Here is a 27,247-nt window from a genome sequence, read left to right on the forward strand (position 1 = left end):
TAAATAGTCAGAATTGCTCTAAAAATAATGGTTTCGATTTATTCTGATAAACAATTCCCAAAGAAATTGCTTGGTTTTCCTGAAGTAATTTCTGAAGGTAGTCCTGGAGGAAGTTCTGAAGGAATACCTGAAGAATATTCTTAGAGTCTTGAGAAATTTCGGAATTTATCTCCGTCTGGAAGATTTTCTGAAGGAATCCCTGGAGAAAATTCCGAAGGAATTCTTGGAGGAATGTCCAAAGAAATTCTTTAAGAAATTTAAGCATGTCGGTAATTCCTTTAGAGGTTCCTTTGAAAATTGCTCATTGTCAGAATTAATTGTAGGAGAGTTTTTTTAAGAATCTCCAGAAAAATTTGTTTCATTTGTGGAGATTTTTTGAAGGAATTCCTGGATAAATTCCCGATCGAATTCCTGACGGAATTTTTGAAGGTATACTGAAATGAGTTTCTTGATGACTTACTGTATAAATTTCCTAAAGAATTATTAAAGGTATTCACGAAAAAAAATGTAGAAATTTTCGAAGGAGCTCTTGCTGTAAGTTTCCAAGGAATTCTTGAGAATATTCGAATATCCGCAATCTCAGGCGTGGTAGCGGGTCACTTTTTAGTGACTTGGTCATTTTTTGGAAAGTCACTAAAAAGTCTTTTTTTTTTCGAGCTCAAATCACTAAAGTCACTATTTTGAACTATTTTGGAACTTTTGGCTAATTTTAATTTTGGCCAATTCCTAGAGTTCATGGCGGAGATTGAATGACGGATCGGAAAAAAATGACCGCTAAGTTGCTTTTGGTCCGAATGTTGCTCTTAACTTCTTCGTGACTTAATATTCGCTTTGAAACTTGGCCAACCGTTTACCTTGGTGCTCTTATGCGATTTTAGACAATAATTTATTGAAAGAGTTTCATGTCATAGTTTATAAACTATAAGTGATGCAATGCGCACAGGGATTTGTTGATTTTATAAGTTTTTTCAAAAACTATTAAATTTCATTTCGTATCAATTGAACTGTTTACGTTCAGATTAATATTTTCAATTTTAGGAATACTTTCCAGTGTTTCGAGGAAACCGAAAGTGAGCAAGGGGTTGGTCGAAAGGTCAATAATGCATTCCTTAAGCAAACATGCATGCTTTCCATTTTTTGTAACAAATAAATATAACAATGTTGTAACATTAAATGAATCGAAATATTAAAATCTGCATCTGTGTTCGATAAGATAATGGGATTTGAGGCGGTTTATTGATTACGTATCAATACTTGTGAATTTTTAAAAATATATTCAGATGATATACATCTGAAACTGAAAATGCATAAATTTTGGATACTCAAATATAAAAAATCGTGAACGTTTAGAATGTTTAATGATTTTGAATTTGACTCACACCGTATGATATTCCGAACAAACTGCTTGTTCAGACATGTCATTAACAAAAAAAATATAGATTTTGAAATGATTCTTTAATCTTTAAACAGTGAGCATACATGTTTGTGAAATGTTACAATGAAGTTGTGCTGTATTTGTTTGTTTTGCGATGAGATGAATATGTGTTTAGTGAAATGGAAAACGGAACAGTTCCCTTCATGAATATACTTTAAAGTGGGATGCATTTTTTGCAAAACTGTGTGAAGATTTCGGGCGAACACTCCAGTTCGTTCGAATCGCGCCGGGGACTAAGACAAGGTGATGGACTTTCGTGCCTGTTGTTCAACATTGCGCTAGAAGGTGTCATGTGGAGAGCCGGGTGTAACAGCCGGGGTACGATTTTCAACAGATCCAGTCAATTTATTTGCTTCGCGGATGACATGGACATTGTCGGCCGAACATTTGCAAAGGAGGCAGATCTGCACACCCGCCTGAAACGTGAAGCAACAAAAGTTGGACTGGTGGTGAATGCGTCAAAGACAAAGTACATGCTTGTGGGCGGAACCGAGCGCGACAGGGCCCGCCTGGGAAGCAGTGTTACGATAGCCGGGGATACCTTCGAGGTGGTCGAGGAATTCGTCTACATCGGATCCTTGCTAACGGCTGACAACAACGTTAGTCGTGAAATACGAAGGCGCATCATCTGTGGAAGTCTAGCCTACAACGGGCTCCAGAAGAAACTGCGGTCGAAAAAGATTCGCCACCGCACCAAATGTGTCATGTACAAGACGCTTATAAGACCGGTTGTCCTCTACGGACATGATACAAAAAAGTCAATTTTTTGTCACTTCAACTGAAAGTGACTATTTGGTCACTCTTTCTGGAACTGAAAGTCACTATTTGGTCCCTTTTTTCGTCAGCATTGGTCACTAAAGTCACTATTTTGAACGACATTGGTCGCTACCAGCCCTGCAATCTCGATATTTTGGGAGTTTTTCTGAACTGAATTTGTTTTACTACTGTCCGGGTTTTTTGAAGAAATTCCAGGAGAAATATAGGAATTTCTATGTAAATTCCAATAGCTGTTTAGAAAATCCATTTAAATTTCCCTGGTAAATTACTTTTAGAATTCCTTCAAATATTCCTTCAGAAACTCATTTTAAAATTCTGATCGAAAATCTTTTCAGGTTCTTTTTCGGTTATTCCTTCAACAACTGAGTAGGAAATTTCTTCAGGAATTTCTTCGAAAATTTCTTTAGAAAAGCCACCAAGAACTAATTTGGACATTTATCCAGGGATTCCTTCAGAAACCCCTCCGGAAAGGCATTTGTAATATTTTAAGAAATTCTTTTGGAACTTCCTCCAGGAAGTATTTAGAAAATTACTTCAGGTATTTTCAAATTTCTAAAGGTATTTGAGAGTTAAAGTTATTTTCAAATAAAAAAAAAACACTTAAAACGGCTTAAAAAAAATTAAGGAATTTACAAACAAAATTTCCGAAGATTTCCCAATAGAAATTCTGAAGAGATTCCCGAAATAATTCTTAAAGTAATTTAAAAGGAAATTTTCGAAGGTCTACAGGAATTTCTGGAAGAGTTGCTAAAGGAATATCCGAATTGATTCCTATAAGAAATTAGAAAAGAAGTCCTGAAAAAAATTTTCAAAAAAATTCCAGCGTGAAATTTCGAAAGAATACCAAAAATATATTCCTAGAGTTTCCGAAGAAATGTTTTGAGGAATTACTGGAAGATTTTCTATTAGAAATTTCTGAAGGTTTTCTCCCAAATGGATTTTCGAATGTATTCCTAAAACAGTGTCCGTAGGTATTCATATAGAACTTCTTGAAGGATTTTCACTGGGTATCTAATTTTTAAAGGAATCCCTAAAAATAGTTTCGAATGAATTACTGAAGAAATTCCCAAAAGACTCCGTAAAGGCATTTCTGAAGAAATCCCTCAAGTAGAAGGAAATTCCTGATAAAACTTTTGAAGAAATTTTAATAAATACCCTAATAAATTTTCAAAGGAATTCTTGGTGGAAGCTCTGAAGGAATTCATTAGGGAAATTTTAAATTAATTCTTAGAATTCCTTTCTCGAATTTTCTGAGGATTATCTTGAGGAATTTCCACACGAATTTCTGGATTTATATCCGAAATCCGAAGTACTTTCCAATGAACTCATGTGCTGTGATACGGAAATGTCCTAGTGGAGGACATAATGTAAGCTTTTGCTGTGGAGATACAAGCCATAGATATAAGAATGCTCCCCCCATCAGTCTGACTGAGGCTAGCAATTGTACAAAAAAAAACCCTAAAATTCATAAAAAGCATGAAATGCCGTGCTGCGTGTTTTTTTCTCAGCTCAAATTTCTTCACGCCGATTCACGCCGCCGCCGCCGCCGCCGAACATTACTTACGGCGTGACGCCGCCGACGCCGCCGCCGCCGGTGTAAAAATGGCCTTACGCCGCCGCCGTTCACAAATACTTCGGCGCACAGGTCTACCACATTAAAAATTCCAAAAACCTCTCTAACACCGTGAAAGGTCGTAGAGTTGTCTGCATCTTTCTTAAGTAGGTGTCAAACGAACCATCCTTCCCATTTCTCAGCATTCGCAATGACGTGGCCAGGACAGATCTCGAATATTGAAGAGTGCATTATTTACATCTAAAAGATAGTGATTAGTTCCAAATCAATATCTGTGGTAACGGATGAAAGTATTGCTAATCTCATACAATAGTTTAGGCTTGTACCACCTACGAATTTGTGCGAATTGCTCAATGCTAATGCTAATGCTTCTACCAATGCTTATGCATTTACCATATTTGAAACAGACGGATAGATTTTTGGTTACGCGTGTAGCTCTAGAGACCTTACTTCGGGAGTTTCTTGGAAATGCTCTGAACACAATCTATTCCATAAGCCACAAAGTTCATGTATCATATTTTAAACAGGCCTATAGATTTTTGGTTACGCGTGTAGATCTAAAGGCCTTACTTTAGGATTTTTTTGATGACCAAGAACTTATGCTTTGAACACAGTCTATTCTATGAACCACAATGTTCCATATTTGAAACAGGCTGATAGATCTTTTGTGATGCGTGTAGATCTAAAGGCCTTACTTCGGGATTTCTTGGATGACCAAAAACTTATGCTTTGAATACAATTTATTCAGTGAGTCACACAGAGCATGTACCATATTTGAAACATGCTGATAGATCTTTGGTTACGCGAGTAGATCTAAAGGCCTTACTTCAGGGATCTCTTGGATGAGCAAGAACTTATGCTTTGAACATAATTCATTCTATGAACCACACAGAGCATGCACCATATTTGAAACAGGTAGATAGATCTTTTACTACGCGTATAGATCTTAAGGCCTTATTTCAGGAAATTCTTGGATGAGTTTGAGCTTAGATCGTTGCCTGGTTTCATATCACAGAAACCATGAGCCATATCACGATCCATACTAGCGTACTATGACCTACGAACAACGCCTAGTGAACAAATAAGTAGAAGCCCCGTTTATTATAAATAGCAGTTTAAAATTTTTTAAGTCCCCAGTAGGCATTGACATAAAAAAAAATCCCCAGTAGGTCTCGAGCATATCAAATTTTCGAAGTCCCCCAATAGGTTTTTTTACTTCGTTTTTTTTTAAACAGCGTGGTTTTTTCTACGTTGGTACCGCGTAAAACTAACCGCGTAAAAAAACTTCAGTGTACTTACACAAGACACACATTCATGCCAAAGGAATGCATAGACAGTTTTGAGCTGATAACTACCGAAAAGCCAAATCGGAAATCAGGTCAAGTTCCAGTATGAGCGTAAAGTTATCAAATAGAAAACAAATTAAAAGTTAATAATCCGATCTCCGTTAACCTGCTTGGCGCTTCGATAGTGCAAAACAGCTGTGTTGAATACCTCCGGTGTGAGTGTGATGATGAAATAACGATGCAACTGGATTAGTCATCATCCTGAATGCGTTTGCAATCTTGGTTGTGTGGTTATAGTTGCATGTTATGAGAATCAGCGATGTGATAAGACGCGACTCAATAGATGCAAATATTGAGTTCACTTTCGATAACTATTACTGATTATATTTGGTCAAATTATAAAAATGAATAATAGGTAGAATAATAGTTCACATAAAAATATTCTATTCGACTACTTGGCACAGGTGCTGTGAATGTATCAAATTATTCCTTTGTTCGAAAATACTCAATCATTGCCAATACATGTAGCGCGGAATCTGGACACTGTGTGCAGTTTCAAGCAGCTGATTCATCTGTGGGGAAAGCCAAACAGAGCTATCGTGTGAAAAACTTCTACCTCTGAGGTATGCAATGTGATAATTTTGAATTTTTTTGCGGTATGATTTTTGCAGATGAGCACTTAAGCGTGAAAAGTTCATCTGTAGGGAGATTCATTGTGAATACAAAACCGAATGTTTCTACCTCCTACAGGCGGATTTTGTTAACGTCCGTTTGCCTGTGGCTTTCGGCAAGGGGATTCACATCGCAATCTGCATTGGAGCAGTCCATCCGTTCTACCTACAAGTTTCGTTGTTTAGCTTTTCGTTCCAGGCAGCTTAATAATTACTGTTATGAAATACATTCGTCGAAATAATCAACTGTAAGGCCCTCTACTGTGTGGAAGATCGATTGTAGTGGACGAATGTTTATTCAAACAAAACTATATCGGCACGAAACGCTGACATCAGTGAGAAACATACACGTCGAGCTCTGACTGAAGCAAGTCCATTGATCGGCGATCAGTTGTTTTCAGTGAGTGTTGTGACTAGACGTTGGGCAGCTGCATCTGAGTGAAGAAAATAAGAAATAGTTCTTGTACGCCCCGAGAGATTGTTTGAATTAACAGCCAGCATGGATCGACTAGACGAAACATGTCACATGGAAAGCCTTATTCAATGGATGCAAAATGTGAGACTTGTGTTGGAAGTCAATGTGATGCAATTTGATTCAATTTTTCTTAATGCTTCTTTCAATATAGATGGCACTTCAAGAAAATTCAAGGACAAAGGCATTCGAGAAATGTAAACACAATAAACCAGGTAACTATTTATTTGAATCTGACCATTGGTATTTTTAGTGAAAGGATAAACAGATTAGTGTTCTCAGAACTGTTGTTCAGAGTTGCTGATAATAATTCAGTGTGTGCTGTTGCAATATATAAGCCAAAGCGTAAAATTTGTCTTATCGATGATTAATATCTGCAGCAATGTTCAACGGCAAAACACTGATAACTAGAATGCATCATATTTTTCATAGGAGAGTTGTACAATATAATAAATTGTTTAAAAAGTTTACGGTACACATGGCAAATTGTAAAACCTTCTATTTTCAAAAACTTCAATATTGTAATGATCCCTCAATCTATGTATGACCTTTATAGACTCGGAAACTAGTAAACCGATCAGCGTGAAAATTTGTAAGCAGAGGTTTGTGGGGCTGGGGAAGGTTGTTTAGGTTGATCGAGATCCGTCCCCCTATGCAAGGGGGGCTCCCATACAAAAAAAAATCTGCATAACTCAAGAAATAATTAAGCAAATGGAACCAAATTTGCATGTGGAGATTTTTGAAGACAAGAAATGTTTCTATGGTGAATTAATCAATTTTAGGCGAGACGTACTTCGTCGGATCTGCTAAATACAAAATCGAAATATCCTTCAAAATCAATGCAAATGAAAAAGGGATTAATATGTAATTTGTTCATGAAAAAATAAATTATTCTTGGAGTTTCGTATTTCGACATTGTTGTTTCATAATGGCAAAAGTCGCAAACGTAAACATTGACTTCTTCTGCCGATTTCAGGAAGTTTAAAGACGGAGCGCGGAGCACCACCAGTTCCAAGTGGTTGTTAGCTGGGAGCGGTCCTAGTTGTTGAGGAATTTGGAGGAAAAGGCGTTGTTTACGTTTGCGACATTCGCCCCTATGAAACAACAGTGTCGAATTTGTTCTCGAAAATAACAATCATCAGATTTGATTTCGAAAGAGTATCTTTAAAATCTGGGGTGCCGTTGCGCATCTCGAATCGAATCTCTCGATTTGCACGTTTTCGCTCTCAATTCACAAAAACGGTGGCATTATGTATTTGGTTCGTCCCCATCCATTCGCAGTACAAGATTTCGAATGGTGCCGAACGTACCATTTGGCCGAAAAGGTCGTATAGCCGAGTGATGAATAGGTCATTTGTAGTGAGTAGTGCGGAGTAAGAAGTGAGACACCTCACAACTCACTTTTCACTTACCGTGAAAAGTAAAAAATGGGAAGTGAGAAGTAAGACATCTCAATAGACTCACTTCCCACTTCGCACTGTCCTGAAACATCTCACTACTCACTTCGCGCTTCTAACTTTTTACAATGAGAAGTGAGAAATGAGTAGTGAGCATTGAGCCGGGTCACTTCACACTTCGCACTACTCACTTTCCACAATGAGAAGTGGGAAATAAGTAATGAGAAGTGAGACGTCCTACTTTTCGCACCTCATTTCTCACTTTTCAAATGACTTATTCGGCCAAATGGTTTGTGCGACTTAGTGGCATTCGGCCAAACGACCCTTCCCCAATTTTATCTTCGTGAAGAATACTGCCTGTTCGAAAGACATCCTTCAGCGCATGGATTGGTAATTAATTGATGATCAAGAAAAATCATGTTCAAGGGCTGAAAAAGCAATGATTTTTATTGAGCAATTGCGACCGATTTTTTACATTTTTTGCTAACATCTTTTCAATTGAGATACTGCTACGACAAAAATATAAATTTAATTTTTAAGTTGTTTGTTGAACCGACCAACGTTTATTTTTAAAATAAAAACCCAACTTAATTCACCGTGTGGTGATACTGCCTTTCTCGCATTTAGCCAAGACACCAACCTTATATGAACCGGTGCCAGCGAAAGTGGTACATAAACCATATTTGTCGATTTTGAGTTTTTTACACCAATTGCTTCTGTGAGCAAAAGTCTAGTAAGGGAATAACGAAAAAGTGATTTTTGACAACTAAATCTGGAGATATGCACTTTTTAATTTCTGGTATATATCACAATGGCAATTTCGTTGCCAGGAAAAATGGTACATGTGCAGTTCTACTCACTAAAATCAGCTCACTGAAAAGAAAATTTGACAACATGGATGTTTTCGCCACAGATTTTAACCCTATTTTGAATTTCAAGATGGTTTATTGCCGTTTATAATAATTTTATTAATGTACATGTACCACTTTTATTGGCAACGATTTTCGGTTTCTGTTGCATTTTGTTCCCATTAATAGTGGTACATGTGAATTTTGTTCCATCAAACTTGAAATTTGTCAAGAAACTTCGCATATTTCTCATTACTACCTTTATGCACATCAGTCATAACACGTTGTTACAGTTGAGATGCAGAAAATTGCTAATTTGAATTTTATTTTCGATGTTTTTGGAAAAATGCGTCTCCTGTAAAATTTACTCAATGTGACATGTACCATTTTCGCTGGCACCGGTTCATATGGCGTTCATATAGTTCAATTCCATTTTCCTAATAACTTTTTAACGCGATGGTCGCCCGTTATCAAGCTCAATAGTGATCAACAAGGCTTTGTTCCCTGTCGAATGCAACTTGTTGCGAGAAAATCGGTTAAGAATTACTATATGAAAAAGTGGCTAATGTTTTTCGATTTTCGTGTGCACACACACACACATACACACGGACAGACAGACATTTGTTCAGTTCGACGAGCTGAGTCGATTGGTATATAACATCATGGGTCTCCGAGCCTTCTATAAAAAGTTCGATTTTGGAGTGAAATGATAGCCTTTCGGTACAACTTTGTTGTACGAGAAAGGCAAAAAATAAGCTAATACTAGGCTCAATCGTAAATTGTCTTGATGTTTCTTTAATGTGTTTTACTTAAGTGCACTGCGGTCGATTTACACCCCTTTACGCGAATTTTCCCCAGATGAGTTCAGTGCGTGTTCTCTGTTGTTTCGGACAGCAGAACGATCGCGCGATCTGCCGAAATATTGTGTTCTGCATTGTGCGGCCGGTAATAAAGTTAATCAGTTCAGTGCGTGTTTTTCGGAGTAGCGAGCAAGCGTTGTGCAGTGCGTGTTTTAGTCGTCGCGAAGTAGTTAAGATATCGAATCAGTCTTCGGGAAAATACGTAAGACACGCGTTGTTACAATATCCAGTGATTGTCGGCGGAAGGAGTATCGGCTGAGTACCGCCAGAAGCTCGACGAACGGATAAGTGCAATCAACGTTAGCGACAACATCAACGATCTATGGGAGTCGATCCATGGAGCGGTGAGCACAACAGCACGAGAAGTGGTAGGCACTGCACAGAGGCGACCCAGGACGGGTTGGTTCGATGTGGAGTGTCAGAGAGTGACAGACGAGAAGAACGTTGCCAGAAGCCGGATGTTGGTGTTGGGTACCTGTTCGAATAGAGATCGGTACAAGGAAGCAAGAGCAGCCGAAAGACGAACCCACCGCAGGAAGAAAAAAGAATATGAAGAACAAGTGATTAGCGAGGCGCAGGAAAAAATGGAGAAGACAACGCCATCTCCCTTCATGTGCAACGACCAACAAGGGAATTTGCTGACAGATAAAACCGAAGTGGCTGCCAGGTGTAAGCAACACTTCGAGACTTTTTTGAATAGTGGAAGTGACGGTGCATCGGTGAGTAGAATAAATATTAGCGACGATGGAGAAGCTGTGGAGTCGCATACACTAGAGAGGTTAAAAACCTATTAAAGAGCTGAAAAACAATGAGGTTGCGGGGAAGGACCAGCTCCCGATTGAACTTCTCAAACATGGCAGTGAGCAGCTTTATGAAGTTCTGCACCATATTATGTCGAAAACATGGGAAGGCGAAGAATTGCCTGCTAGCTGATTGGACGGCCTCAATTGCCCTCTCTCAAAGAAAGGGCACAGACTGGAGTGCGCCATCTACCGAGGAATAACCCTCCTTAATTCGGCGTACACAATTATGTCCCGTATTCTGTTCAACAGATTGCGACCACTTGAAGAGTCCTTCGTCGGCGAATACCAAGCAGGTTTTCGTGAGGGCCGATCAACGACGGATCAAATGTTTAGCCTGAGACAAATCCTTGATGAATTCCGGGAGTACAACTTGCAGACACATCATCTGTTTATTGATTTCAAGGCGGCGTACGATTCAGTGAAACGGAATGAATTATTGCAAATTATGCTTGAACATGGTTTTCCGGCGAAACTGATACGGCTGATTCGCATAACGTTGGACGGATCGAAATCAAGTGTAAGGGTTGCGGATGGAATATCGACGTCATTTGTTACCTTAGATGGATTAAAGCAGGGTGATGCACTCTCGAATCTACTGTTCAATATAGCGCTCGAGGGAGCGATTAGGAGAGCTGGTGTGCAAAGAAGGGGTACCATTATCACAAAATCGCATATGCTCCTGGGATTTGCGGACGATATCGATATTATCGGGATTGATCGCCGTATCATTGAAGAGGCTTTTGTGTCTTTTAAGAGGGAGACAGCGAGGATTGGACTCACGATCAATACCAGCAAAACGAAGAACATGGTCGCTGGCAATCAACGTGGGTTCATTAGTGGTGGTGGTAGCGAAATGGTGCTGGATGGTGAAAAGTTTGAAGTGGTAGAAGAATTTGTGTATCTTGGAACATTAGTGACGTGCGATAATGATGTTACCCGCGAGAAGAAAAGGCGTATTGCAGCTGCCAATAGGGCTTATTACGGACTTCGTAACCAGCTTAAGTCCCGTAGTCTGCAAACGAAAACAAAACTCGCGCTGTATACTACTCTGATTCTTCCGGTGGCTTTATACAGCCATGAGACATGGACGTTAAAGGAGGCTGATCGGAGAGCTTTCGGAGTGTTTGAGCGTAAGGTGCTGCGGACAATACTCGGCGGTAAACAGGAGAACGGTATCTGGCGGCGCCGCATGAATCACGAATTGTACCAGGTGTATAAAGGGCTGGATATTATTAAGCTTATTCAACACGGCAGACTACGGTGGGCTGGTCACGTTGTTCGTATGCCGGAAGAACATCAAGCGAAAATAATATTTAGTAGAAGGAAGAGGCCGCAGGCTTCGTGGAAGGCCGCGTACACGATGGCTTTGAGGGCGCTCAATGTTCACTTCACGACTGGAAGCGATTGGCCCAGGATCGAGTCCAGTGGAGAAGGATACTCCATTCGGCGTAGGTTCATCGAAAGCTGTAGCCCATCAAGTATCAAGTAAGTATCACTATGAATATGGCGTCGGTCAAATGAAATAATTAGTCGCTTACCAAGACGATTTCCAATATATTTCCTTCCCAACTAACATACTATTCCTTTCCAGTGCGCTCATGGAGATGCAGAGGATTCCTAGGTCTCTTGTAGCAGTGAGTGTGGAACTAATTTTCCTCCCCTTATCCTAATTGACTACACTCATCTAGGCATCTTTGCATAGCTAGCCTGAACATGTTCGGGTTCGCTATGATTGCTGCCATGAGAACGCTGTTCGGAACTCCATCAGGCCCTGGAGCTTTGTTCGTTACCAGGGATTTGGCCACCGCGAGTAACTCTTCGTTCGTCACCGGAGCCACCATTTCGGCTGCACCCATATTGCCTTCTGGTGCAGGAGGCCAGGGACTTGTGGCTCGAGACGGGAATAGTACCTCGATAATCCTCGCCAACCTATCCGGGGACCGTTCAGAGGGTGAAGAGCTCCCTTTGGTCTTGGCCATCACTATCCGGTAGGCGTCACCCCACGGATCCGCGTTGGCTCCTTCGCATAGGTTGTCGAAACACGCTCTCTCACTGCTCTTAATGGCCTTGTGGCCAATCACGACTAGCAACTACGATGGGTACAGTCAATCAAGCTAAGCTAGGCTAAGCTTTACGAGAATTTTCCCCAGATGTATCTACGTGATTTTACGAAATCGGCAAGAAATACGTAAAAATTACGAAAAATTACTTTGCTTGAAATAGTTTTTTACATAATTTTCTGGATTAACGTTATTTTGTTAGATTTGGAATTTACGCATTTCGTATTCCCCACTTAAACTGCGACTTCAGTATTTTATATATTATTAATAATAAACAAAATAATTTGTTTTTGGCCCACTTAATCTTTTATTTTTTATGATTTATTAAAATCAACTAAAGTAAAACGAATATGCCACGTAACTGGAGATTTACTCGTATTACACCACACTTGAATTCCATTAAAAAAAACTAATAAGAAATAGCATATGGCCTTGAAACTTTAAAAGAAGGCATATACTAATGGCATTCTTTCATTCGAGATACAATAATAAAACATTCCAATACCAAATTTTCAAAACCACTTATCTGGTTTTGTAAACAAAGATTCAAACGTCGATTTGACTAATCTGATAGCACTCCCACGCAAACTAACACCATCAACAGATAGCAGAATCCTTCACTTACGTGTTGATGGTGTTGATGTTGATGATTCATTCTTTTCACGTACAGAAAAAATAGCTAATATAGTTATAAATTTTCAACAAGAATTGACTCTCGAACAGCATTCGAAAGCAAAATAGGTGACCAGCTTTTTTAATTCGATTTGAGTCGTTCTTGGATGTGCTATCGAGTATCCATAATGCCAAAACATCTCGCTATTCTTGTATCTCCTCGAACGATAATTAATTTTTGAGATCGAATCGAAAGCCGTAATGCCAAACATGCTCGGTTTGGTATAGAATTTCTTCGAATCGAGATGCGCAATGTCACCTCTATTTTGCGGATCTCCAGTATCGGAAGGCAACCAAAGCTGGAGCAAAAAAAAAAACAAAATAAAAAGTAAAAAAAAACAGATCTAAATTTAAAACAAGCACATATACCCTTAAGGCGAATATACAACAAAGCCACAAATCGGCCATCTTGGAAACCACGTTCTTTTTTCAGTTATTTTGAATTTGATAGAACTATAAAACGCATAAACAATGGTAAACCATTTGATTAGTTATGCTGAAAAATCGATTTCAATTTTAGTACTGTACGAAAAATATTGCATCAGATTTCAGTTTTTGGAAGATGGAGTAGAAAAACATGTGATGAATTTGAAATTCACCACGGTGTAGCATTCAGAGCAAGCGGCTAATGATTTTAGTTTGTATAAGTGATTCTAGACTATGAATTGATTCTGCTATTGCGGATTGTACATTAAACATAAGCAATCAAATATACCAATCGTGAAATCACATATTTCGCGTGCCCCAATTTACCGTACAATGTGGCAAGTTTTACATTAGACTTGATTCGAATTCTCAATTTTGCATATGCGCTAATACTGATCTCTATCGTGAAAGAATCTGTGCATGATTGAGTATTTGAGAGTATGGAGAGCAACATATTGAATTTTCTGACGAGCTTTGCTTAAGCGTGTGCCAATGAATCGGTAGCTTGTGAGGGGCTGGGAGAGGTTGCGCGGCGGGGTATGGCAATGCTAGCGCATTGCTGCCACCGCAGTGTGAGATGGTGTTGGTAGCGCCATCGGGTTGAGTAGCAACGACGAAGATTGCACCGGAGTTTGTTGTCGAATTTTAAAACGAACAGTCGCACCGCTCTTCAACGGCGGATTCCATTCAGCCGTTTTCGGCTGGAATACGACACACGGGATCACATGTTTTAAATCGGAGTGACAGATTGCTGAAAATGCACGGAATGGGCGGCGCTAAACCTGCTAAATCTTTAATGGATCCTGGATATCTATCTTGCTGTCGTAGCAAGGCCAGACATTGCGGCTTCGGCTGCGATTTTGGGAAGAAGATTCAGTTCGCCTTGTGATGTAGATTGGACGGCAGCAAAGCGCGTGCTGCGTTTCCTGAAACGAACAAAGTGCTATAAGCTGAAACTGGACGGAGCAGTTGATCGTCCGCTGATTGGGTTCTCCGATGTCGGAAGCCGTCGCCCCACATCTGGAATGGTGTTTCAGTTCAGAGGCGGTACTATTTTGTGGGCGAGTCGTCGTCAATCTTCCGTTACACTGTCGTCCATGGAGGCCGAGTACGTCGCGCTTAGAGAAACATGCCAAGAAGCGCTATGGTTGCGACAGCTGCTTCACGGCTTTGGTGAAAAACAGGAGCAACCGACTATAGTGATGGAAGACAACCAGGGGTGCTTGGCGTTTGTGTGTACAGAGATAACCAGCAGACGCTCCAAGCACAGTGATACTCGTGAGCGGTTCGTGCAGGAGTTGTGTACGAAATAGGAGATTATGCTTCAGCATTGTTCGACCGAATGTTTAACAGCTGACGACGAAGCTTCTGGGTCCTCAAAAGCACCAGGAGTTTTGTTTGAGATTGCACATTGAGGGGGAGTGTGGAACGGTGCAATGTGTACCTCTTTTTCTATGTATCTTGCGCTGTTACACATCCCTGTTTGTGCGTACCTTTTGTACGTAAAGTATATTGTTTTGTGCCAGCTATTCTCGGACAGTAAAAACGTAAACAATAATGAACAACGTAAAATGTTAAGTTTTCTAACCACCAGAAGAACGTGTCGCCGTCGTGATAGTTTTATTACTTTAAATAAAGTATTCGTAGAAAGTAATTCTCGCGAGTTTTCTGTAGTTCCTCGATCGTCATCCGAATTCCTCCCATGTCATTTGTCTACTGTGTTGACTGCACCTGCCGTCAACCACAACAATAGGACCTTAGCACTACCGCAATAATAGACTCGAAGGAAGCCATTTTTTAATGAAAAATGATGATTTTTCATCATTTTGAACTGAATTTTTTCAAACAAAAGGTGTTCTAGAGGTTGATTCAAAGCGTTTTAGTCGAACCACAATTGTTTTTGATGCTATTATATCCAGGATGGACACTAGCTCAACATTAGGTCATACCATAACGATAGGACGTTTTACCCTATTACTAATGCGTAGAGAAGTAAAAAACGTTCACGCATCTTATACAAACAAAGTATCGCAGACCAATCGTTAAGGCGTTCGGTGCAGTTAAGCAGAATCTCAAACATATCGTCTTCAACACTGCATAAAGGTGGCGAAACAAAGAAAACATGATTCAGCAGAATCAACATCTGTAATCACGAACCAAAACCAGATTCAACAAAAACTAAAAAGCATACTGTCGAATTAAAAAGGAGAAGAAACGGGGATTCTACTTTGATCAAATTATTTCTTGAGTCATCACGCGCGTGCCCTTTACTAGTTTGTAAATGTTGATTCCAGAAAAGAAACAAAAATCTTCAAACTTTTAGCTCTGGAGTGGAATCACTATTTGCAAGTTACTTTTGTTCTGGTTCAACATAAGCTTATTAAATCATTTAGTTTTTAAGCTTTTTTGTGTTAGGGAAGCTAATATTTATCTCAAAGCCTAATTTCAATGCTTCCCTATATAAAAACACATTAAAAGCAAAAGAAATAATAAAAGTGTGTCATGCTTTTCATGTCTGGGTTCCCTTTCAGGCGAACACCTTCTTTCGCTTCCCTAATGGATGATCGAGAAATTTGTGTTCAATATCTGCAGCAATTCCATTTATCATGCTCTTATTTATTAAAACCTGTGCTTTTCAACTATTTTCAGAATCACGAACTAATGGGAGAAAGACAAAGCATACCATTTCAAAGAATAAAAAGAACGTGGAATCTAGCAGCGATGCTCCATTGTCAAAAATTAATAATAATCCCAAACACATGATTTCTACGGAGAAAAAAACTTTGTCTATTAATCCACGGCTGAGGCAAAGCAAAACCAAAACTTCATCAAACGAAACAAAATCGAAAAAGGACAAAGAGCTTGCAATCGATAATATCCCGCAATCAACGAAGAAGCGCCCCACGTTTAATCGGCAATGGATAACCAAACCTGTGGACACAATCATTCTGCTTCCACGCAGCTTGAAACCAATTGATCCAACTAAAGACTGTGTCATTTGTCGAGAACGGTTCAGATCAGAGCGGATGTTTCGTAGCCATGTAGCAACGGATCATGGGAGCGGATTCAAGTTGGATCATTTGCTAAGCTTTGATCCCCGCAATCGACGAATCGATCGTCAGATATTCGAGCTGAGCTTGAAACAACTCCCAATGGCAGTTCCCACGTTCGCCATCACTGCCAAGAACGTAGCCACGGTGACCATGCTTTTGAACTCGATTTACATCTTCGATGGAAATGTCCGACTAATGCCGGTATTTGCTGGTGATCAGGTGCTTCGGATGGTTCCAGGTTATTCGTTCGAAGAAGAGGTTACGCTCGATGATTTGGTGCTCGTGAATGAAAGGAGCTATTCTCTCCTCATCACAGCAACTCCTATTATTGAGGACAGTGCTACCAAGCGTCAAATCGTCGAACAGTTTCACTTTACAGAGAAGGAATCCAAAGTTAGGGTTAAAAAGTATGTACTCCAGTGAAGATTTTTTTCATTCGGTGAGCTGTTGAACTTAGTTTTAATTTATTTCAGAACTGAGTTAAAAATGGCGAAACTACCATCATACGACATTCCCCGATATGTAGTTTTGCTTTACAAATCCAATTACAAGGTGAATGATTTATATACGGATCACGAGAGGGAACTTCTATTGCTGATTAAGAAGTCTGAAAACCTTAATTCACTCACGGCGGAGAAGTACTCTGAACAACTGGCTTTGCTTAATTACTTGGAGGCCCAACACTTGCTCCAGGAGTATTTCAACTATACTATTTTGGAACCCGTCATCGTTGCGAAAGATAATTCCAGATTTTTTAGTATTTCGGTAAGTAAAAACACGATATAATAAGCACTCTGCATTATTAGTTGACGTATTCGCTTTGTTGTAGATTGACCAGTTCAAACAGAAACCCTCGCTTCTGAACGAAGAAGTAAAAGTTGTTTTCATGTCGGAAGGGAAACATCGCGCAGAAAAAACCTACGGTTTCATAGATAACATCTCCAAAGAGAAGATAACATTTCGGATGCTGAAGTTCGTCGATAAAGATAAAGTAAAAAAGGTGATGTTCTACCTGAATCGAACGACATTTGTGTTGGAGAAGCGTGCTCTGGAGCTTATGAGGTCGACCCTTATTAGAAGAATTTGCTTCCCCGCAGCAGTTACAGGAGGTCCACTAGAGCAGCTTACCAGGTTAGTCTAAAACACTTCAAGGTTCACGTTACTAAATGCCTGCAACAAACCAAGACGAATGACAAATTTGAGCTAAATCTTAAATAATATATTTTAAATTGGTTGAGTAAAAGTCATTAGGACTCATATGTTTGAAAACTTACCTTCTCGAACTATTCTCAAAAAAATCAAAGAATTCCTCAGAAGGATTCCACAATGAATTTATGAATAGATTGCCGAAGGAATTTCGAAATCAATTTGTATGGAAATTTTAAGAGAATTTCCGAATGTTCAAAGGAATTTTTAGAAGAGGAACTCTCTAGAAATGACCGAAAAAAATTCCGGAGAAGTTACTCGAGGAATTCCTTAGAACAAATACCGAAAATAATCACCTATAAGAATTCTAGAAATAATTTCCAAATAAATTGCTGAAGGAATTTATTGAAATTTCCATTGAAATTTGTAAAGGAATTTCCGAAGGAACATCTAAAGGATTTTTTCTCAAAATATCCAGAACAATTCTCTAAGGTGCTTTCTTGAATAAATTTTTGAATGAATTCCTAAAATATCTCAAAGGATTTCAAAATAATCCGAAGCATTTTCCGAATGTATTCCCAGTAGAGCATAAGCACTAAATCGCTAGTAACGCTGTAACCATTAAAATTATTTTGCTTTTTGAAATTACATATTTGGCTTCAATGAGCTTAACTTGGCATATGCTGTTGTAGTGTATGATTGGTTGCATCAACAACATCGGTTTGACAATTATACTATACTTTTTTGGCTGTAATGCTTGAGCACAATACTGCCCCCACTCGCATAACAGTCCCATTTGACTTTTTGTCACTTTTGAGTTAGCCCAATGAATAGGGTTCATTTCTTATGTACTTCCATAAATCATAATAAAAGTTTCATATAGAAGTTTTGAAACTTCAATAGTTGTTATCTCAGTTAAAGGTGTGCGCCGGTCCGATATTCGTCGGCGGCGGCGTTTGTCAAAATTTTAGTTGGCGGCGGCGGCGTGAATCGGCGTGACGATTTTTTCTAAGATTTTTTTGAGATATTTTCAAAACATTAAAAGAAAAATCTTTTGAATTTCGCATAGAAAATTTAATGAACTTCTCCAGAAAAATTGGTTTTCCAAAATTTGGAAAATATTTTCGAGCAATCTTTGGAATTACCAAGAGAAGGTTTTTGTAGTTCCCAAATAAAATTGTTTGGAATTTCAGCAGAAAATCGTCGCAATGTGCATGCAACTTCAGAATTTTCACAAAAAAAATGTTCTTAACTTCTACAGGAAAAACTTCAGAAATTTACGAGATTTACGAAAAGTTCCTGTTGAATTTCTGTTGAGTATTCGTCGAAATTTTCACAGAAAATTCTTGATAATTGTAGGAGAGTGCGATTGGTAGTTGGCCGTTGGCTTTCTCAGTCTAGAATAATAAAGACGGCTAGCTTGGCATGGCCACCAATAAAACAGTTAATTCTTGAGTTTTCAAGAAAAAATCTCTGGAATGTTCACGAGAAATTGTCCGTAAGTTTAACGGAAACTTCTTTAGCATTTCCGCGGAAAATTATTCAAAATGTCTCCACAAAAAAATGTTCCAAATTTTTGAGTTTCTTCGGGAAATTCTTTGTACATTAAACGTTTGATAACTGAATGTAATTTAACTGCAATGCTTTTAACAGCATTTCGATAGTTACATCAGGTTTGCAGTTATCGGACAGCTGAGCTTCAAAACGATGTCAATGTCGATGATAGCTGCATAGCGCTGAACAATCAGGTGCACTTCTATTCTGACGTCGTCTGACAATTGTTTGCCGTCTAGAATGCGTCGCAGTTATCGAACGCCATTCGCTAACTGAAACGAAAACATGTTGCAGTTATCGAACGACTAGTGTGTTGTCCATAAGAAATTGTTGGAAAATCCCATTGGCCGCAAGCGACAGACGACCGAACTGGTAATTTGGCCCAAATAGTCGTTTGCCCTAACATGTCGTTTGGCCGAATAGGTCATCAGCCCAAAAGTTCTGTTTGGCCAAAATGGTCGTTTGGCAGAATGGAATACTTGTCCGAAAATATAGTTTAGGCCAACAGGTTATACGGCCAAGTGTCAATAACTGAACGGGTAATTTAATCCAAAATATTCATCCATATCTAATGACGTTAACGTTGAAAAGGCTTATTGTCAAACGACCCTTGAACGAAATTTCGTAATCTCTCTACTTTTTAAGTTGATAGCCAAAAGTCATCTAACCAAATCTCATTAAGCCGAATCGAACGTTTATCCGAAACTGTTATCAGGTCAAAAATGGCTTGACCATAAATGTAGTTTGACCGAAAATGACACAAAGCAGAAATGGACATTCAACCGAACTGGTAATTTGACCGAAAAAAAATCGTTTAACCGAATAGATCATTTGACCGAAAATGCCGTTTGGTTGGAATGGTAATTTGGCCCGAAAATGTCCTTTCTGCAAAACAACCTATCTGGCCGAAAGGAAATGTCTTTCAAATGACTTATTCGGATAGACGTCTTTTTGGAAAAATTATCAATTCAGCCGAACAACACTTTTCAAAGAAGGTTGCAGAAAGTACATTTTTGGGCCAAATGACTCTTTCTATAGAATGACATTTTTTACTAAACGGCATTTTTGGTCAAATTCTCTATATTCGGTCAAATGGCTTTTCATCCAACCGCATATTCAGCCAAATAGTTAGGATAAACAACTTTTAACAAGTCTGCCCAAATTTTCCTTTTGTCATTGCCACAGCCATTGCTTTCGGCCAAACTATATTTTTGGTCAAACCAGTTTTGACCTGATAACAGTTTCCGTGAAACGTTTAGTTTTGCTAATTGGTAACTGATTAGATGTCTTTTGACCTGAAGGAATTTTGTTCAATGGTCAATAGACAAAAATACCATTTCGCCAAACAAATGGCCATTTCTGACAATATTACCCGTTCAGTACGAAGTTCAGTCATTGACATTTGGTTGTATTACCCGTTGGACCAAATGACTTTTTCGGCCAAATGGCCCATTCTGTCAAAAAGCATAGTGAAAGAAACCGTCATCATAGTGGACATCATAGAGACGAAAGACCTTAGAAACATTTCTTGTTAATCCTCTACTAGGTATCCCGACGAAGTCACGGATTGGTTCCGGTTTCATAAGTTGGATACCCTACTTTCGGATATCAGTTGCTCCAAGCTTTTATTAAACTGTGCTATTTCAGGATTAAATTAGGTATAATTCTTCATTTCATATCTTACCCTTCGCTTTCCCTATTTAACGACTCATTTTCAATACTTCCATCTCCTCGTTCTTATACATGTCGTTTAGTTGCTTCTCAATGTTTCTCTGTTTTAGGAGAGCATCTCTCTATCAATTAAATCAATTAAAGTTGAACTTCCTTTCTTATCAAAATAAATTTTAGCAAGATTATACACCAAGTTATACACTATCCCATGTTTATAGTTTTGTCTTAAAACTTACATGCCATAATTTTGTGATTGTGAGTATTTGTCAGTATAAAACCAGTATAGTATTTTTATATAGAGGGCCTAGACACTATAGTTCGCCGCGTCAAAGCACTTATGTCTTTAAAATTGCTAAACAAAAACAGAATAGAGGAAGGTTACGTACAAGTCGAATAACCATTGTGTTCGGATAAGAACCTGTTTTATCAGCAGTACTCTTTTTTTTTGGTAGCAGCTAAAACTAAATATTTTTCTTTATTATTCTTCTGCAATTAAATTTCATATTAAAATTACTCACAACGATTGGTTCTACTCTCCCCTTGTACACATTAACAGCTTCCGTACAGCGATTCTTTTTTCACATAAACTGCGGTCCTTTTCTCCCTATATTATTCACGTTCCTATATAATTCACTCTAATTAATTCTTCTCAATTCATGTTCTATCATATTTACTTACGGTTTGCAACGAATGACAATTATCTTATACTTTCCGGCAAAGTACCATCTGTAGCAGTAGCAACCTTAAATACAATCAATATATTTTAATAAATTCTACCTTACGCACTTAAACAGCATTACTTTGTTCCGGAACAGAATCTACTCTACACCTCGCTCTACACAATATCTAACTACTTCACTCAATTTAAAGTTTTCTAAATTTCACTGCAAAGCCAGTTAAACGTTCTTTTCTAAACCGTTGTTTGTTTACCTTTGCATAATACTCGCTTCCTTTTCTTATATTTCTCCTCATTCTCGGGCGGCAGCAACAAACGATACAAGTCGGTAAAAATAAATAGGTACCACCAACACCTGCGACGTATACGGTAGTGTTTTTGAACGGCTGTTCGGCCACATTGAGAGTTGACGTAAAGTCAATGTCAACTTCTCTCCACGAACAGCCTAGATAGCCGTGTGGTGTCGGCAGCCGGTTGTCTGGCTAAGAATAACGCTACGGATTGCCTGTTCCAGTGGTAAAAGTCCACCATACAGGTGACCCCTAATTCTTGGTGTGATGCGGCTTTATGCTTACCGTGCCTATGAATGAATGGTTCCCCCTAACCCCCCTGTCTAATAAGAATCTAACCGCAAACAGAGCCTGTGAAGCACCAGGGCCCCCTTCACAGTATTTAGCCCTTATTGCGCCAACCGGAGCTATGGCGTAGTTGACTTATTGCTTCTCCGAATAATCGGCTACTCTTATTCAATCTCAACTTGAGGTTAAATAAGGGTGGGATTATGAGTATGTTTTATTTAGTTTTTATCTAATTGTCACCTATATGGATTCGCTTTATGCGTTTTTCACAGTGTACTCTGTGTTTCGTCTTTGACGTTCTTGATACGATACCGACTTGGTTTCATCGTTGCTGTTCACATAAATGTTGAAGTTGTGGAGTGTATTATCGTAATTCGCAATGGCTACAGTTAGGATAGCTCAAATCAATCTTCAGCGCAACGATTATTCTTTGTAGACTTATGCAAAATGGCAAATCCCAAGTGGCTTTGGTGCAGGAACCCTATTTTCGCAAGGGTAGCTTTTACCTAGGTAACCTAGTGAACCCGGTTTTTGCTGCTTTCAGTAATGAAATGGCAAACTCTCGATCAATGCCGCGTGCATGTGTACTTGTTAACAACGCTATCGTTGCTACACTTATCTCTGAACTAACAACCAGAGATGTATGTGTTGTCACAATTGATGCAACTGGCGGATCCCCCGTCAGGAAATACGTCTATTGTTCGGTTTATTTACCACATGATGAACCATCCCCTACGGATGCTTTCAAACAAGTGGTCAGTTATTGCACGTCAAAAGGCCTTCCGCTAATTGTCGGTAGTGATGCTAATACTCATCACATCATCTGGAGTAGCTCGGATATCAATCTGAGAGGCTCCAGCTTGATGGAATACTTAAGTAGTACCGAACTTGGTTTACTTAACATAGGCAATCGCCCAACCTTTATGGTATCTAACAGAGCAGAAGTATTAGACATAACTCTCTGCTCCAATAGAATCAGTCACGAGTTGACGAATTGGCATGTGTCAGATGAGGAATCCATATCTGACCATCGCTACATCTATTTTGATCAGTTGAATGTTTCTTCGCAGACCTTGCGTTTTAGAAATCCCCGTTCAACCAACTGGAATCTCTATACAGAGTCGCTCTCGACAAAATTTCATGGATATTTACCATCCATTGAAACTCCTACCGACTTGGATGATGCCGTTGGTACTACAACGTTGCATATCGTGGAAGCTTTTGAAGAAGCTTGCCCTTTGCGTTCTGTGAAAACCTCAAGAGGAACCCCGTGGTGGAATTCCGATTTGGCTAAGCTCAGGAAGCAGTGTAGAAGGAGTTGGAACAGACGCCATTCAGCAGGGACGGATTCTTTCAAGTTGGCTCGCAAAGCTTACAAGAAGGCTCTACGATCTGCTGAACGATTCGGCTGGAAAACCTTTGTGCAAATGTTTCCAATTTGAGTGAAGCCACTCGATTGAACAAAATTCTTCCGAGTTCCAAGGACTTCCAAGTTGGCGAAATTCGCAAGCCAAATGAGCGACTACACTTCTTCTGACGAAGAAGCGTTAGAGCACTTATTTGATACACACTTCCCTGGATGTGTAGATATTGCATCTTCGGATGTTCCTGATGTCTTTTCATGTAGTTATGGGTCTTGGGCTCAGGCTCGTAGAATCATAACTACTGAATCGATTCAATGGGCTCTTAATAGTTTTGCTCCTTACAAATCTCCAGGGGAAGATGGGATCTATCCCGTTCTTCTTCAGAAGGGTTTTGAGCATATCAAACATGTTTTGAAAAAACTTTTAGTATGCAGTTTTGCTACTGGGTATATTCCCATATCCTGGCGGGTTGTCACTGTAAAGTTTATCCCAAAAGGAGGACGTGCTTCGTATGAAGAAGCAAAGAGTTTTAGACCCATCAGTCTGACCTCATTTCTTCTGAAATGCTTAGAACGCATTATCGATCATCACATTCGTGATGACTGTTTGGCAAACATGCCTCTTCATGTTAATCAACATGCTTTCCAATCTGGAAAGTCCACCGTGACTCTTCTACACAAGGTTGTCTACGACATCGAAAAAGCATTTGCTCAAAAGCAATCATGCTTGGGTGCGTTCTTAGATATTGAGGGTGCTTTTGACAACGTGTCTTTCGATGCAATATTGGAAGCCGCACGTTGTCATGGGCTACCTAATATAATTACCAAATGGATTCACCAGATGCTTAAAACCGACATCTCTACTCGACATTACGTCAAGCAGCGATTAGGAAATTAAGTGTCTGTGGCTGCCCTCAAGGGGGAGTATTATCTCCACTTTTGTGGAACCTCGTTGCAGATACGCTATTGAGATTACTCAATAATGGCGGTTTTCCTACATATGGATTTGCCGACGACTATCTAATATTAATAGCCGGTTTGTGTATTACTACTTTATTCGACCTGATGCAAAATGCTCTTCAGGAAGTCGAAAGTTGGTGTCGCCAATATGGCCTTTCGGTTAATCCGAATAAAACATCTATTGTACTTTTCACGGAAAAACGTAACCGTAATGGTATTCGCCCATTACATCTTTTTGACTCTGAAATCAATGTAACGGATCAGGTAAAGTATGTGGGACTAATTCTTGATTCCAAGCTCTCCTGGACTCCTAACATTGAGTTCAGAGTCAAAAGGCGTGTATGGCTTTCGGTCAATGCCGACGAACTTTTGGTAAAACTTGGGGTCTTAAACCTAAATATATCAAATGGATTTACACAACAGTTGTACGACCAATTTTGGCTTATGGATGTCTTGTGTGGTGGCAAAAGGGTGAAGTGAGGACAATTCAGTCTAAATTAGGCCATCTTCAAAGGATGTGCCTAATGGCAATGACTGGTGCGTTCTCTTCGACTCCCACGGCTGCTCTCGAGGTTCTTCTCGACGTTGTCCCACTACACATACATCTCAAACAAGAAGCACTTTCTTGTACTTACCGATTATGGGTTCTCGGTTTCATGGAAGAGAATCCTGTAAACTGCAGTTCTACATACACTTCGTTGTTACAGCTCATGGTTGATTGGGACAGAACAGTCCTTGCTCCAAGTGATCTCACACTCGCTAGTAGTTTCCCTTTATAGGACATTTTCAACACAATTCCCCTCGCGGGATGAGTGGACATCTGGCTATTTGGAGAGAAGTATGTCGGACAGCATTGTTTGTTATACTGACGGCTCCCTCTTCGAAGGTAGAGCGGGTGCAGGTGTCTACTCGCGTGAGCTAAGATTGGAACAGTCCCACTCACTGGGTAGACACTGCACTGTCTTTCAAGCGGAAATATTTGCCATTATGTGTGGAGTGCAATCCGCACTGCAGAAACACATAATGGGCAAAGTAATATACTTCTGTTCAGATAGTCAAGCAGCTATCAAAGCCCTCGCTTCGGCCAACTCAAGGTCGAAGTTAGTAATCGCATGTCGAACTCAAATAGAGGAACTGAATTCAGTTAATACATTGCACCTTATATGGGTACCTGGCCATTCTTCCATAGCTGGAAACGAATTGGCTGATGAGTTAGCTCGCACTGGAGCATCACAAGACTTTTTTGGTCCTGAGCCAGCTATTCCAATATCTAAGTGTTGGGTGAAGCGTTTGATTAGTTCTTGGGCTTCCACTCAGCACAAACGGTATTGGAGTAGTTTGGATTCATGTCGACAAACAAAATTGTATATCCGAGAGCCATCTCCGGTAGTAGCTAACTATTTAGCTAATCTGTCTAAACAGAATTGCAGTGTCTTAGTCAAGGCTTTGACAGGTCACTGCCGACTCAACTATCACATGGCAAATATTCAACGTGTTGAATCCTTTGTCTGTGATGGTTGTGAATCCGATTATGGAACTTCTTATCATCTGATATGTAACTGCCCAGTTTATGCGCAACTGCGTTTCCAAATATTTGGTAAACACTTACTAAGTGAAATTGACTACAGAAACCTGAACCTTCAAAGTATTCTGTTGTTCATAACCCGTTGTGGTAAGGAGCTATGAGCTTTTGTACGTGTTGTATACGTTGTATGCCCTCTTCAAGGGTCCCTTTCCCAAACTTCCAATTTTTCTCCCATCCATATTCCTTTCCTTTTTGTTCACTTCCTTTTCCGTCAGGTGCGTGATGAGAAAGGCTGTGAAGGCGATGGCACAAATCTCCCGAATTGAGGTGAACGTGCCCCTGGAGCCGACGTTCTGATACCTGATACCTGATACACATTAACAGCTTCCGTACAGCGATTCTTTTTTCACATAAACTGCGGTCCTTTTCTCCCTATATTATTCACGTTCCTATATAATTCACTCTAATTAATTCTTCTCAATTCATGTTCTATCATATTTACTTACGGTTTGCAACGAATGACAATTATCTTATACTTTCCGGCAAAGTACCATCTGTAGCAGTAGCAACCTTAAATACAATCAATATATTTTAATAAATTCTACCTTACGCACTTAAACAGCATTACTTTGTTCCGGAACAGAATCTACTCTACACCTCGCTCTACACAATATCTAACTACTTCACTCAATTTAAAGTTTTCTAAATTTCACTGCAAAGCCAGTTAAACGTTCTTTTCTAAACCGTTGTTTGTTTACCTTTGCATAATACTCGCTTCCTTTTCTTATATTTCTCCTCATTCTCGGGCGGCAGCAACAAACGATACAAGTCGGTAAAAATAAATAGGTACCACCAACACCTGCGACGTATACGGTAGTGTTGGTAGGCACACTGGGAAAATTGCGGTGTTAACACATTGTGTATTTCGTTTCATGTGCTCGATGATCCTGGAGGAATCGTTTTGCTTACTGAGCAGCAAAAGTAATCAATTCAAGAGGATATTGTAACAACGCTAAAATCAACTTCACTATTGAAACCCTCCCCTTTTCTACTTTCCTCGTGTTCACTTTGTGTTCACACTTTGTGCGATTGATTGTTTATCCTTACTATGGATAAACGATAAAATAACTAAAAACCAGTACGCGTCATATCGTGTTTTATTTAGTACGCAGAACGATCACGCGATTACCAAAATGTTCTGTTCTGCTTTGTGCGGTCGATAAGTCAGAATGTCAATAATGTTGTATGTTGTATTTTGAGAAATCTTATTAGTAGAGTAGAAGTAACATAGGTCACATCTCTTTCCATGGTGAATCCCGATTTATGTTTCTGATTATCCCACCCAACTAACACAACCTCCTTCCCGCGGTTATTTTGGAGATGCAGAGGTATTCTCGGTCTCTAGTAGCAACAATAACCACACACTAACATTCCCTTCCTT

General features: G+C 39.4%; 1 protein-coding gene across 2 annotated transcripts in view; it reads left to right on the forward strand.

The window, feature by feature from the left end:
* Nucleotides 1-5,677: 5,677 nt before the first annotated feature.
* Nucleotides 5,678-27,247, forward strand: part of LOC134212936 (putative helicase MOV-10) — a 30,301-nt gene continuing 8,731 nt past the window's right edge. The window contains exons 1-6 of one of the 2 annotated variants that reach the window (XM_062691289.1): nucleotides 5,678-5,694; nucleotides 5,929-6,298; nucleotides 6,369-6,429; nucleotides 15,930-16,740; nucleotides 16,807-17,098; nucleotides 17,163-17,464. In XM_062691289.1, the coding sequence (XP_062547273.1) occupies nucleotides 6,242-6,298; nucleotides 6,369-6,429; nucleotides 15,930-16,740; nucleotides 16,807-17,098; nucleotides 17,163-17,464 (1,523 nt within the window). In that variant the 5' untranslated portion in view covers nucleotides 5,678-5,694; nucleotides 5,929-6,241. Of the gene's footprint in view, nucleotides 5,695-5,869; nucleotides 6,299-6,368; nucleotides 6,430-15,929; nucleotides 16,741-16,806; nucleotides 17,099-17,162; nucleotides 17,465-27,247 lie in introns of those variants that run through there. The other variant, XM_062691288.1, reaches the window with a different exon arrangement.

The sequence above is a fragment of the Armigeres subalbatus genome, chromosome 2 (genome assembly GCF_024139115.2).
Source record: "Armigeres subalbatus isolate Guangzhou_Male chromosome 2, GZ_Asu_2, whole genome shotgun sequence".
In the NCBI taxonomy this organism is placed as follows: Eukaryota; Metazoa; Arthropoda; class Insecta; order Diptera; family Culicidae; genus Armigeres; species Armigeres subalbatus.